The following is a 13886-nucleotide window of genomic DNA, read 5'->3' as shown; positions in this document are numbered from 1 at the left end:
GGTTGGAGTGCTGGAGGAGCTCAGGGTGCTGCTGGGGTGGAAATGCTGGAGGAGCTCAGGGTGCTGCTGGGGTGGAAGTGCTGGAGGAGCTCAGGGTGCTGGTGGGGTGGGAGTGCTGGAGGAGCTCAGGGTGCTGGTGGGGTGGGAGTGCTGGAGGAGCTCAGGGTGCTGGTGGGGTGGGAGTGCTGGAGGAGCCCAGGGTGCTGCTGGGGTGTGTGTGCTGGAGGAGCTCAGGCTGCTGGTGAGGTGGAAGTGCTGGAGGAGCTCAGGGTGCTGGTGGGGTGGGAGTGCTGGAGGAGCTCTGGGTGCTGGTGGGGTGGGAGTGCTGGAAGAGCTCAGGGTGCAGCTGGGATGGGCGTGCTGGAGGAGCTCAGCGTGCTGCTGGGGTGTGTGTGCTGGAGGAGCTCAGGGTGCAGCTGGGGTGTGTGTGCTGGAGGAGCACAGGGTACTGGTGGGGTGTGTGTGCTGGAGGAACTCAGGGTGCTGCTGGGGTGTGTGTGCTGGAGGAGCTCAGGGTGCAGCTGGGGTGGGAGTGCTGGAGGAGCTCAGGATGCTGGGGGGGTGGGAGTGCTGGAGGAGATCAGGGTGCTGGTGGGGTGGGAGTGCTGGAGGAGCGCAGGGTGCTGGTGAGGTGGAAGTGCTGGAGGAGCTCAGGGTGCTGGTGGGGTGGGAGTGCTGGAGGAGCTCTGGGTGCTGGTGGGGTGGGAGTGCTGGAAGAGCTCAGGGTGCAGCTGGGATGGGCGTGCTGGAGGAGCTCAGCGTGCTGCTGGGGTGTGTGTGCTGGAGGAGCTCAGGGTGCAGCTGGGGTGTGTGTGCTGGAGGAGCACAGGGTACTGGTGGGGTGTGTGTGCTGGAGGAACTCAGGGTGCTGCTGGGGTGTGTGTGCTGGAGGAGCTCAGGGTGCAGCTGGGGTGGGAGTGCTGGAGGAGCTCAGGATGCTGGGGGGGTGGGAGTGCTGGAGGAGATCAGGGTGCTGGTGGGGTGGGAGTGCTGGAGGAGCGCAGGGTGCTGCTAGGGTGCGTGTGCTGGAGGAGCTCAGGGTGCTGGTGGGGTGGGAGTGCTGGAGGAGCTCTGGGTGCTGCTGGGGTGGAAGTGCTGGAGGAGCTCAGGGTGCTGCTGGTGTGTGTGTGCTGGAGGAGCTCAGGGTGCTGGTATGGTGTGTGTGCTGGAGGAGCTCAGGGTGCTGGTATGGTGTGTGTGCTGGAGGAGCTCAGGGTGCTGCTGGGGTGGGAGTGCTGGAGAAGCTACGGCTGCTGCTGGGGTGTGTGTGCTGGACGAGCTCAGGGTGCAGCTGGGGTGGGCGTGCTGGAGGAGCTCACGGTGCTGCTGGGGTGTGTGTGCTGGAGGAGCTCAGGGTTGTGCTGGGGTGTGTGTGCTGGACGAGCTCAGGGTGCAGCTGGGGTGGGCGTGCTGGAGGAGCTCAGGGTGCTGCTGGGGTGGGCGTGCTGGAGGAGCTCAGGGTGCTGCTGGGGTGTGTGTGCTGGAGGAGCTCAGGGTGCTGGGGGGGTGGGAGTGCTGGAGAAGCTCAGGGTGCTGGGGGGGTGGGAGTGCTGGAGGAGCTGAGGGTGCTGCTGGGGTGGACGTGCTGGAGGAGCTCAGGGTGCTGCTGGTGTGTGTGTGCTGGAGGAGCTCAGGGTGCTGGTATGGTGTGTGTGCTGGAGGAGCTCAGGGTGCTGGTATGGTGTGTGTGCTGGAGGAGCTCAGGGTGCTGTTGGGGTGTGTGTGCTGGAGGAGCTCAGGGTGCTGCTGGGGTGGGAGTGTTGTGGAAGCTCCGGCTGCTGCTGGGGTGTGTGTGCTGGAGGTGCTCTGGGTGCTGCTGGGGTGGGCGTGCTGGAGGAGCTCAGGGTGCTGCTGGGGTGTGTGTGCTGGAGGAGCTTAGGTTGCTGGTGGGGTGTGTGTGCTGGAGGAGCTCAGGGTGCAGCTGGGGTGGGTGTGCTGGAGGAGCTCAGGGTGCTGTTGGGGTGTGTGTGCTGGAGGAGCTTAGGTTGCTGCTGGGGTGTGTGTGCTGGAGGAGCTCAGGGTGCTGCTGGGGTGTGTGTGCTGGAGGAGCTTAGATTGCTGGTGGGGTGGGTGTGCTGGAGGAGCTCAGGGTGCTGTTGGGGTGTGTGTGCTGGAGGAGCTTAGGTTGCTGGTGGGGTGTGTGTGCTGGAGGAGCTCAGGGTGCTGCTGGGGTGGGAGTGCTTGAGAAGCTACGGCTGCTGCTGGGGTGTGTGTGCTGGAGGAGCTCTGGGTGCTGCTGGGGTGGGCGTGCTGGAGGAGCTCAGGGTGCTGCTGGGGTGGGTGTGCTGGAGGAGCTCAGGGTGCTGCTGGGGTGGACGTGCTGGAGGAGCTCAGGGTTCTGCTGGGGTGTGTGTGCTGGAGGAGCTCAGGGTGCTGCTGGGGTGTGTGTGCTGGAGGAGCTCAGGGTGCTGGGGGGGTGGCAGTGCTGGAGAAGCTCAGGGTGCTGGGGGGTTGGGAGTGCTGGAGGAGCTCAGGGTGCTGCTGGGGTGGACGTGCTGGAGGAGCTCAGGGTGCTGCAGGGGTGGGAGTGCTGGAGGAGCTCAGGGTGCTGGTGGGGTGGGAGTGCTGGAGGAGCTCAGGGTGCTGCTGGGGTGGGAGTGCTGGAGGAGCTCAGGGTGCTGCTGGGGTGGGAGTGCTGGAGGAGCTCAGGGTGCTGCTGGGGTGGGAGTGCTGGAGGAGCTCAGGGTGCTGGTGGGGTGGGAGTGCTGGAGGAGCTCAGGGTGCTGGTGGGGTGGGAGTGTTGTGGAAGCTCCGGCTGCTGCTGGGGGGTGTGTGCTGGAGGAGCTCAGGGTGCTGGTGGGGTGTGTGTGCTTGAGGAGCTCAGGGTGCTGGTGGGGTGGGAGTGTTGTGGAAGCTCAGGGTGCTGGTGGGGTGTGTATGCTGGAGGAGCTCAGTGTGCAGCTGGGGTGCGTGTGCTGGAGGAGCTCTGGATGCTGTTGGGGTGTGTATGCTGGAGAAACTCAGGGTGCTGGTGGGGTGGGAGTGCTGGAGGAGCTCAGGGGGCTGGTGGGGTGTGTGTGTGCTGGAGGAGCTCAGGGTGCTGGTGGGGTGTGTGTGCTGGAGGAGCTTAGGGTGCTGCTGTGGTGTGTGTGCTGGGGAAGCTCAGGGTGCAGGTGGGGTGGGCATGCTGGAGGAGCTCAGGGTGCTGGTGGGGTGGGAGTGCTGGAAGAGCTCAGGGTGCTGGTGGTTTGTGTGTGCTGGAGGAGCTCAGGGTGCTGCTGGGATGTGTGTGCGGGAGGAGCTCCAGGTGCTGGTGGGTGTGTGTGCTGGAGAAGCTCAGCGGGCTGCTGGGGTGGGAGTGCTGGAGGTGCTCAGGGTGCTGCTGGGATGTGTGTGCTGGAGGAGCTCAGGGTGCTGGTTGGGTGTGTATGCTGGGGAAACTCAGGGTGCTGGTGGGGTGGGAGTGCTGGAGGAGCTCAGGGTGCTGGTGGGGTGTGTGTGTGCTGGAGGAGCTCAGGGTGCTGGTGGGGTGTGTGTGCTGGAGGAGCTCAGGGTGCTGCTAGGGTGTGTGTGCTGGGGAAGCTCAGGGTGCTGGTGGGGTGGGCATGCTGGAGGAGCTCAGGGTGCTGGTGGGGTGGGAGTGCTGGAAGAGCTCAGGGTGCTGGTCGTTTGTGTGTGCTGGAGGAGCTCAGGGTGCTGCTGGGATGTGTGTGCGGGAGGAGCTCCAGGTGCTGGTGGGTGTGTGTGCTGGAGAAGCTCAGCGGGCTGGTGGGGTGGGAGTGCTGGAGGTGCACAGGGTGCTGCTGGGATGTGTGTGCTGGAGGAGCTCAGGGTGCTGCTGGGGTTGGAGTGCTGGAGGAGCTCAGGGTGCTGCTGGGGTGGAAATGCTGGAGGAGCTCAGGGTGCTGCTGGGGTGGAAGTGCTGGAGGAGCTCAGGGTGCTGGTGGGGTGGGAGTGCTGGAGGAGCTCAGGGTGCTGGTGGGGTGGGAGTGCTGGAGGAGCTCAGGGTGCTGGTGGGGTGGGAGTGCTGGAGGAGCCCAGGGTGCTCTGGGGTGTGTGTGCTGGAGGAGCTCAGGCTGCTGGTGAGGTGGGAGTGCTGGAGGAGGTCTGGGTGCTGCTGGGGTGGACGTGCTGGAGGAGCTCAGGCTGCTGCTGGGGTGGAAGTGCTGGAGGAGCTCAGGGTGCTGGTGGGGTGGGAGTGCTGGAGGAGCCCAGGGTGCTGCTGGGGTGCGTGTGCTGGAGGAGCTCAGGCTGCTGGTGAGGTGGGAGTGCTGGAGTAGGTCTGGGTGCTGCTGGGGTGGAAGTGCTGGAGGAGCTCAGGGTGCTGCTGGGGTGGAAGTGCTGGAGGAGCTCAGGGTGCTGGTGGGGTGGGAGTGCTGGAGGAGCTCTGGTTGCTGGTGGGGTGGGAGTGCTGGAAGAGCTCAGGGTGCAGCTGGGATGGGCGTGCTGGAGGAGCTCAGCGTGCTGCTGGGGTGTGTGTGCTGGAGGAGCTCAGGGTGCAGCTGGGGTGTGTGTGCTGGAGGAGCACAGGGTACTGGTGGGGTGTGTGTGCTGGAGGAACTCAGGGTGCTGCTGGGGTGTGTGTGCTGGAGGAGCTCAGGGTGCAGCTGGGGTGGGAGTGCTGGAGGAGCTCAGGGTGCTGGGGGGGTGGGAGTGCTGGAGGAGATCAGGGTGCTGGTGGGGTGGGAGTGCTGGAGGAGCTCAGGGTGCTGCTAGGGTGCGTGTGCTGGAGGAGCTCAGGGTGCTGGTGGGGTGGGAGTGCTGGAGGAGCTCTGGGTGCTGCTGGGGTGGAAGTGCTGGAGGAGCTCAGGGTGCTGCTGGTGTGTGTGTGCTGGAGGAGCTCAGGGTGCTGGTATGGTGTGTGTGCTGGAGGAGCTCAGGGTGCTGGTATGGTGTGTGTGCTGGAGGAGCTCAGGGTGCTGCTGGGGTGGGAGTGCTGGAGAAGCTACGGCTGCTGCTGGGGTGTGTGTGCTGGACGAGCTCAGGGTGCAGCTGGGGTGGGCGTGCTGGAGGAGCTCACGGTGCTGCTGGGGTGTGTGTGCTGGAGGAGCTCAGTGAGCTGGTATGGTGTGTGTGCTGGAGGAGCTCAGGGTTCTGCTGGGGGGTGTGTGCTGGACGAGCTCAGGGTGCAGCTGGGGTGGGCGTGCTGGAGGAGCTCAGGGTGCTGCTGGGGTGGGTGTGCTGGAGGAGCTCAGGGTGCTGCTGGGGTGTGTGTGCTGGAGGAGCTCAGGGTGCTGGGGTGGTGGGAGTGCTGGAGAAGCTCAGGGTGCTGGGGGGGGTGGGAGTGCTGGAGGAGCTGAGGGTGCTGCTGGGGTGGACGTGCTGGAGGAGCTCAGGGTGCTGCTGGTGTGTGTGTGCTGGAGGAGCTCAGGGTGCTGGTATGGTGTGTGTGCTGGAGGAGCTCAGGGTGCTGGTATGGTGTGTGTGCTGGAGGAGCTCAGGGTGCTGTTGGGGTGTGTGTGCTGGAGGAGCTCAGGGTGCTGCTGGGGTGGGAGCGCTTGAGAAGCTACGGCTGCTGCTGGGGTGTGTGTGCTGGAGGAGCTCTGGGTGCTGCTGGGGTGGGCGTGCTGGAGGAGCTCAGGGTGCTGCTGGGGTGTGTGTGCTGGAGGAGCTTAGGTTGCTGGTGGGGTGTGTGTGCTGGAGGAGCTCAGGGTGCAGCTGGGGTGGGTGTGCTGGAGGAGCTCAGGGTGCTGTTGGGGTGTGTGTGCTGGAGGAGCTTAGGTTGTTGCTGGGGTGTGTGTGCTGGAGGAGCTCAGGGTGCTGCTGGGGTGTGTGTGCTGGAGGAGCTTAGATTGCTGGTGGGGTGGGTGTGCTGGAGGAGCTCAGGGTGCTGTTGGGGTGTGTGTGCTGGAGGAGCTTAGGTTGCTGGTGGGGTGTGTGTGCTGGAGGAGCTCAGGGTGCTGCTGGGGTGGGAGTGCTTCAGAAGCTACGGCTGCTGCTGGGGTGTGTGTGCTGGAGGAGCTCTGGGTGCTGCTGGGGTGGGCGTGCTGGAGGAGCTCAGGGTGCTGCTGGGGTGTGTGTGCTGGAGGAGCTCAGGGTGCTGCTGGGGTGGACGTGCTGGAGGAGCTCAGGGTTCTGCTGGGGTGTGTGTGCTGGAGGAGCTCAGGGTGCTGCTGGGGTGTGTGTGCTGGAGGAGCTCAGGGTGCTGGGGGGGTGGGAGTGCTGGACAAGCTCAGGGTGCTGGGGGGTTGGGAGTGCTGGAGGAGCTCAGGGTGCTGCTGGGGTGGACGTGCTGGAGGAGCTCAGGGTGCTGCAGGGGTGGGAGTGCTGGAGGAGCTCAGGGTGCTCGTGGGGTGGGAGTGCTGGAGGAGCTCAGGGTGCTGCTGGGGTGGGAGTGCTGGAGGAGCTCAGGGTGCTGCTGGGGTGGGAGTGCTGGAGGAGCTCAGGGTGCTGCTGGGGTGGGAGTGCTGGAGGAGCTCAGGGTGCTGGTGGGGTGGGAGTGCTGGAGGAGCTCAGGGTGCTGGTGGGGTGGGAGTGTTGTGGAAGCTCCGGCTGCTGCTGGGGTGTGTGTGCTGGAGGAGCTCAGGGTGCTGGTGGGGTGTGTGTGCTTGAGGAGCTCAGGGTGCTGGTGGGGTGGGAGTGTTGTGGAAGCTCAGGGTGCTGGTGGGGTGTGTATGCTGGAGGAGCTCAGTGTGCAGCTGGGGTGCGTGTGCTGGAGGAGGTCAGGGTGCTGATGGGGTGGGAGTGCTGGAGGAGCTCAGGGTGCAGCTGGGATGGACGTGCTGGAGGAGCTCAGCGTACTGCTGGGGTGTGTGTGCTGGAGGAGCTCAGGGTGCTGCTGGGGTGTGTGTGCTGGAGGAGCTCAGGGTGCAGCTGGTGTGTGTGTGCTGGAGGAGCTCAGGGTGCTGGTGGGGTGTGTGTGCTGGAGGAGCTCAGGGTGCTGCTGGGGTGTGTGTGCTGGAGGAGCTCAGGTTGCAGCTGGGGTGGGAGTGCTGGAGGAACTCAGGGTGCTGGCGGGGGGGTGGTGGGAGTGCTGGAGGAGCTCAGGGTGCTGGTGGGGTGGGAGTGCTGGAGGAGCTCAGGGTGCTGTTGGGGTGGGAGTGCTGGAGGAGCTCAGGGTGCAGCTGGGATGGCCGTGCTGGAGGAGCTCAGGGTGCTGGTGGGGTGTGTGTGCTGGAGAAGCTCAGGGTGCTGTTGGGGTGTGTGTGCCGGAGGAGCTCAGGGTTATGGTGGGGTGGGCGTGCTGGAGAGCTGTGGGTGCTGCTGGGGTGGGCATACTGGAGAGGCTCAGGCAGCTGGTGGAGTGTTTGTGCTGGATCATCCCTGAGTGCTGGTGGGTTAGGCAATGGAGGAGGGCCTTAAGGCGCTGGTGAGGAGGTGTTGCTGGATAAACTGGGGGTGCTGGTGGGGTGTGGAATGCTGTACGGACTCAGGGTGTTGCTGGGTTGGGGAATGCTGGAGGAGCCAGGGTTGAAGGCTTGGTGTGGCTTTCTGGAGGAACCCAGCATGCTGGTGGGATGGGGCGAAGTGGAGGAATGGGGGGGGTGTTCGTGGAGTGGGGTATTCTGGAGGAACCCAGCCTGCTGGTGGGATGGGGCAATCTGGAGGAGTGCGAGGTATTCATGGGTGCGGTATCCTGGAGGAAACCAGCCTGATGGTGGGGTGGAGTGGGGCATCCTGGAGATGTCCCACTGGCTGGTATGGTGGACAATGCTGCAAAAGCCCAGGGTGCATGTGGGTTGTGTAATGCTGGAGTTGCTGGTGAGGTTGGCGTGCTGGAGGAGCTGGTGGTGCTGGTGGGAATATGGATATTATTATGGGCCAGGGTTTAGAGAACCCCAAAGTGTATAATGGAGTTCACCTGACCCACAATTTTTACTATATTGGTGTATGGGGAGCACACGGCCCACTCTACAGGTGTGGTACAGCAGAAATAGAAAAGGTATTTTTTTAAAGCAAAACAATGTTTATTCTATTAACTCAAGTTAACCTTTTTACAACATACTGTGAACATCTTCGCAACCATTAATTCAAACTCAACCCCCAAAGAATACAACACTAAATAATCCGTAAGCTGTCCTTTTAACATCCAGAAGACTTAAAACAAAACTTTTAACAGAAGCACATCAGATTAAAGTCACTACTGAGAGCAGTTATTAGTTTTAAATCCGATTTACAGTCTTTAGATTACAGAGAGAGAGACTAATACCCCTTGTGGCTGTGACTGCAGCTATCCAGCTCTGAAAACAAAACTAAAACACACCCTGCAGCAAACAGCCTAAAACGAAAGTAAAAAGCTGAGACAACCAGGCTCCACCCACTCTCTGACATCATTGCAGTAGTAAACACCCATTTCTTAAAGGTACTCTCACTACAGATATTTATATACGTACCCATTTATAAACACTCATTTCTTAAAGGTACTCCCACATGACACCTCCCCCCAAGAAAAAAAAATAAACCATCAACTTCATTTTTCACATTTTCACTATCCTTTAAGAAATGCACACAGTAAATATACTTTTTATGTTTTAAAAAAAACAACACATGCAAACGGGTATAATAATATAGTCCTTTTTTTTTTCTTCTTCCTCCAACTGGAATCCTTCTCGATTGACAGTCTATTTGAACAAGAAGGTCTCTGCACGAACCATCCATTTCTCTACGCCTCGGCATTTCACTTTAAAATCAGATACTTTACTTCAATCTGATCACAGAGTCCCTTGTAATTCTCCAACACATGAGCATTGGTTATCATAGCTTTCAGGCAGTCAAATGCTTCTTGAAAGTCCGCTGTCCACTGACATTTTCGACGTTTCTTCAGTGGAGCAATCACGCTACAAAACCTTTGCACAAATGGTCGATCAAATCCACTCATGCCAAGAAATCACATTATTTCCTTCGTCTTGAGGGTATTGGAAACTCCTCAAGGAAAGTGACTTGGGCTTTTGCAAATTCATTTTTGGCTAGGTTTATCACCAAACCCGTCTCCTGAAGTCGATCGAATAACTCCATCAGATGTTTTAAATGTTCTTTCCATGTCTGGCATCCCGTCCCCCGGTGATTCTCCGACCCGGCGGGGGTCAGAGAATCCCGCCCAAATGTCTCTTCCACCCTCCCAGATTTATTTTTTAATCTGAGGTACACTCTCCTTATTATCTCCCATCAGATCACCTTTACCTTTACCACTTGAGTTTTTCTCATGTCCCCAGTTTCTATCCCTCATAGGCAGAAACTGATGTCGGAAACCAAAATTTGATTTAAGAACTAATTCATAATCATCTGCCATTTCTGCTGCTAATCTTGCCGGAGTTTTAACCCTCTGCTCTTCCACATGAGTTCTCACTACATCAGGAATTGAACTTTTAAACTCCTCCAAAAGTATAATTTCTCTGAGAGCTTCAGACGTTTGGCCTATTTTCAAAGCCCTTATCCACCTATCAAAATTATTCTGTTTGATCCTTTCAAAAGCCATGTGTGTTTGACCAGGTTCTTTCCTTAAATTTCTAAACCTTTGTCTGTAGGCTTCAGGCACTAGTTCATATGCACCTAAGATGGATTTTTTCACCTCCTCATACGTCTCAGATACCTCCTCTGATCGTGATGCAAATACTTCACTCGCCCTACCTACCAGCTTTGTTTGAATCAGTAATACCCACATGTCCTGTGGCCATTTCATTTGTTCAGCTACCTTCTCAAATGAAATGAAAAAGGTTTCCACCTCCTTCTCATCAAACCGTGGCAATTCTTGGACATATTTAAATAGATCCCCACCATGCCTTCGACTATGACGCTCTTTCTCACTATCCTCATCACCAACATCCAACTGTACGTTTCCCTTTACGCCTGCCAGTTTTAACTGACTGTCATGTTTCATGGCCATTTTCTGAAGTTCAAACTCTCTCTCTTTATCTTTTTCCCTGATCTGTATCTCCTTTTCTCTTTCTTTTTCCTCTCTATCACTTTCGTATTCAAGCTGCTTTAATTCTTTCTCATGTTCCATTTGTTTAAGTTGTAACTGATTTTTTGCCATTTCCAATGAGTCAAACTGTATCTCAGGCAACTTTAAATGCTTAGCCACCGCCATAATTACCTCATCTTTTCACATTTTGTCAGGCAATGTTAACTGCAATGTTTTTGCCAAATCTAACAGTCTGCTTTTACTCTCTGTCCATAAGGTACTGAGTGTGACCGTCTCCACCCCCAAAAACTTCAGAGCCTCTAAAAGAGCCATTGTCCACAACACACTCCCCACTTAAACTAGAATACCACACCTGAAAAGCAACCGCAATATGCTCACCCCTCACTGTCTTTAAGTTCACTAAGCCAATCCAATAGATAGACTTTTGATAGACCCGTTTAATCACATTTTTATTTTATGTTTTAAGTTTCCTTTGCAATTTGTTTTTCCTTCATGCAGAATCCCTTTGTGAGTCTGCTCTTTTGATTTTTCCCTCAGTTTAATTAGTTTACTTGATCTAATCCTTATTATCTTTATATCCAGGCAGACAGGTCAGATTCAATAAGTTCTTGTTGAATGCAGTTTTAATTAAGCTAATGAGAAGAGAATGCAACCTCACATGATTTAGGGAATTAAAAGTCCATTTAATTACAGACCCATTTCTAAGGAGTCCATCAAATATAGGGGTGGCACATTGGCACAGTGGTTAGCACTGCTGCCTATCAACTCCAGGGACCCGGGTTCAATTCCGGCCTCCGTTGACTGTGTGGAGTCTGCACGTTCTCCCCGTGTCTGCGTGGGTTTCCTCTGGGAGCTCCGGTTTCCTCCCACAGTCCAAAGATGTGCAGGTTAGGTGGATTGGCTATGCTAAGTTACCCCTTAGTGGCCAAAGGTTAGGTGGGGTTACGGGGATGGGGTGGAGGCATGGGCCTAAGTCGGGTGCTCTTTCCAAAGGCCGGTGCAGACTCGATGGACCGAATGGCTTCCTTCTGCACTTTAAATTCGATCTATGAAAATCCGAAAAAAGTATATTTAGAAGCAGGCTAAAAGAATGGTTGTTAATTTGAGATGTTTGATGATGCAATGTGGCTCTGGGAAAATAAACTCTATGGGCGGGAATTTCCATGCCCCACATGGTGTGTTTTCCGGCGTGGTGGAATATCTGGTCCCACCGATGGTAGGCCACTGGTGGGATATCTGGCGGGAGCGGTGGGGGTTCACCGGGGTCACCTTTGACGGGACTGGAAGATCCAACTAGTGGGAAGGGCTAGAAAGTTCAGCCCAATACGTAGATAAAGATTCGGTCTCTGTTCTTGCTTGTAATCGTTCACGCTCTGAGTTCTAACAACACCGTGGGATTCTGATGACTGTAACAGTCAACTGAGTTACTGCTTGAGGTTTGTGTATCATCCATCACCACTGCCCTAAATAGGTTAGATGTGGCAGGATGAATCTCAGACCTTGTTTACTCTCTGGACAACCTTCAGGAAATAATCTTGACTCTTAATTATAAAATGATATAACAAGAGTGTTGATGCATTTCCTGTACTTTTAGATTAATCAATGTTTCTTGTTGTTTCAGGGAGATTCAGGTGGGCCGTTGATATGTGAGAACAAGCTCCAAGGAATTGTCTCTTTTGGGAAAAAATGTGGACTTCCCGACAAACCTGGAATTTATACAAGGATCACAAACGAGTATATCAAGTGGATTCGTAAAATAACAGCTTGAACCTTGTGTTTGAATATTGTGTTTCATGCATTATGTTTGTCCTCCGTGGATTGCTGTACCTCGGGTGGCTAAAGAAATAGCATTTACATTTTCGGTTCAAGTTTATTGAATTATTTTAGGCTAATATGCAGCAATTTAAAACAGGACAATGCAAAAGGTTCAGGGAAGTTAGGCAATGGAAAAAGTTTTGAATGATCACAGCTGTGTTGTTGAATTGGTGAAGTCTTGTAGGTATTTTGTTTAAACAGCAAAGTGGGACAATATTTTCAAGCGTTATGTTTCTGTTCTTTTGTGCTTCAATAAATAAAAGAAATGATCATACATTGACTGTAACCTGCTGACCTGGGCTGGGCTGAGGCCCATCTGACGGAAGCAATTAATCTTATTAGTGTTGGATGGTTCTCCCAGTTTTACCCTGATAGTTACTCTGAAAGTGTTGGAAGGAAAAAAATTGCTAACTCCACATGACCCCCACATACACACAACTCCCCAGGGACCTCATCATAGCAACTGCCTCCAAATGGCCTGACTCTCCTGCCCCAACCACAATCCCTCCCCCGCCACTTCCCGGTGTGACCTAGTCTGAACCTCTGCACCACCACCAGCCCCCCCCCCCCCCCCCCCCCCCCCCATCTCCCATCTGGTACGAACCCGATCCGACGGCCCCTTCCCGGTGCGACTTGGTCATACGACCCCCTCCTAGGGCAGCCCAGCCCAATACCAACATCCCCCTCCAGCGGCGGTCCTAGTCTGACCACTCCCCATCCTGCGCTCCTCTCCCCCTACAGTTCAAACAACTCAAGCCCCAGCCCTTCCCGGAACGACAACCCTCCGAGATCGACCCCTCGACCCCCCCCTCCCGGTACTACCTGGTCCGACCTGAACCGAGTAAAAGGAGCCGGTGCCTCCTTCAACGCGCTAGCCCTGACGCAACATGGCGTAGGGCTACAGGGGCACGTGCGTAGGAAAGGAGGCTCCCAGCTAGAGAGGCCAGCCCGCCGATCGCGGGCCAGGCCACATCAGATGCGCCCCCTCCGACCCTTCCACACCGAGGTCCCCCCTGTGATTCTCCGTCCCGGATGGGCCGAGCGGCCGTAAGAAAAAAAACGAGTCCCGCTGGCGCCGTTCTAACCTTTTCGTGAGCCGGCGGGACTCGTTTTTTTTCTTACGGCCGCTCGGCCCATGTGGGCCAGAGAATTACGTGGGGGCTGCGACCGGCCCCCCACCAACCATGCCGGCGCCAATGGTGCCGATTCGCCGCAGGCGTGGCCCGGTCGCGGGCTTTCTCTGGCCCGTCCCAGGGCCGGGAGAATCCCGCCCCATATTGGAGCCGAATGTAGGTGGCCGGGATCAGATTGGAGAAGAATGTAGGAGGCTGGGATCAGATTAGAGCAGAATAAAGGAGACCGGAATCAGATTGGAGCAGAACAAAGGAGGCCGGGATCAGATTGGAGCAGAATAAAGGAGGCCGGGATCAGATTGGAGCAGAATAAAGGAGGCCGGGATCAGATTGGAGCAGTATAAAGGAGGCCGGAATCAGATTGGAGAAAATAAAGGAGGCCGGGATCAGATTGGAGCAGAATAAAGAAGGCTGGGATCAGAATGTAAGAGGCTGGGATAAAAGCGGAGCAGAATAAAGGAAGCCGGGATCATATAGGAGCAGAATAAAGGAGGCCGGGATCAGATTGGAACAGAATAAAGGAGGCCGGGATCAGATTGGAACAGAATAAAGGAGGCCGGGATCAGATTGGAGCAGTATAAAGGAGGCCGGGATCAGATTGGAGCAGAATAAAGGAGGCCGGGATCAGAGTGAAGCAGAATAAAGAAGGCCGGGATCAGACAGGAGCAGAATGTAGGAGGCTGGGATCAGTTTGGAACAGAATAAAAGAGGCTGGGATCAGATTGGAGCAGAATAAAGAAGGCCGTGGTCAGATAGGAGCAAAATAAAGGAGGCAGGGATCAGATTGGAGCAGAATAAAGGAGGCAGGGATCAGATTGGAGCAGAATAAAGGAGGCCGGGATCAGATTGGAGCAGAATGTAGGAGGCCAGGATCAGAGTGAAGCAGAATAAAGGAGGCCGGGATCAGAGTGAAGCAGAATAAAGAAGGCCGGGATCAGACAGGAGCAAAATATAGGAGGCTGGGATCAGTTTGGAACAGAATAAAAGAGGCTGGGATCAGATTGGAGCAGAATAAAGAAGGCCGTGGTCAGATAGGAGCAGAATAAAGGAGGCTGGGATCAGATTGGAGCAGAATAAAGGAGGCCGGGGTCAGATTGGAGCAGAATAAAGGGGGCCGGGGTCAGATTGGAGCAGAA

The 13886-nt window shown here is 56.4% G+C and overlaps 1 protein-coding gene across 1 annotated transcript in view; it reads left to right on the top strand.

Moving 5' to 3' along the window:
* LOC140409014 (granzyme K-like) overlaps positions 1-12161 on the top strand; it is a 30230-nt gene extending 18069 nt beyond the window's left edge. The window contains exon 5 of the mRNA XM_072497042.1: positions 11424-12161. Coding sequence (XP_072353143.1) covers positions 11424-11570 — 147 coding nt within the window. The 3' untranslated portion in view covers positions 11571-12161. The remainder of the gene's footprint in view (positions 1-11423) is intronic.
* The last annotated feature ends 1725 nt before the right edge of the window (positions 12162-13886 follow it).

The sequence above is a fragment of the Scyliorhinus torazame genome, chromosome 3 (genome assembly GCF_047496885.1).
Source record: "Scyliorhinus torazame isolate Kashiwa2021f chromosome 3, sScyTor2.1, whole genome shotgun sequence".
Taxonomy (NCBI): Eukaryota; Metazoa; Chordata; class Chondrichthyes; order Carcharhiniformes; family Scyliorhinidae; genus Scyliorhinus; species Scyliorhinus torazame.
This window is presented reverse-complemented; position numbering and strand designations above follow the sequence as displayed.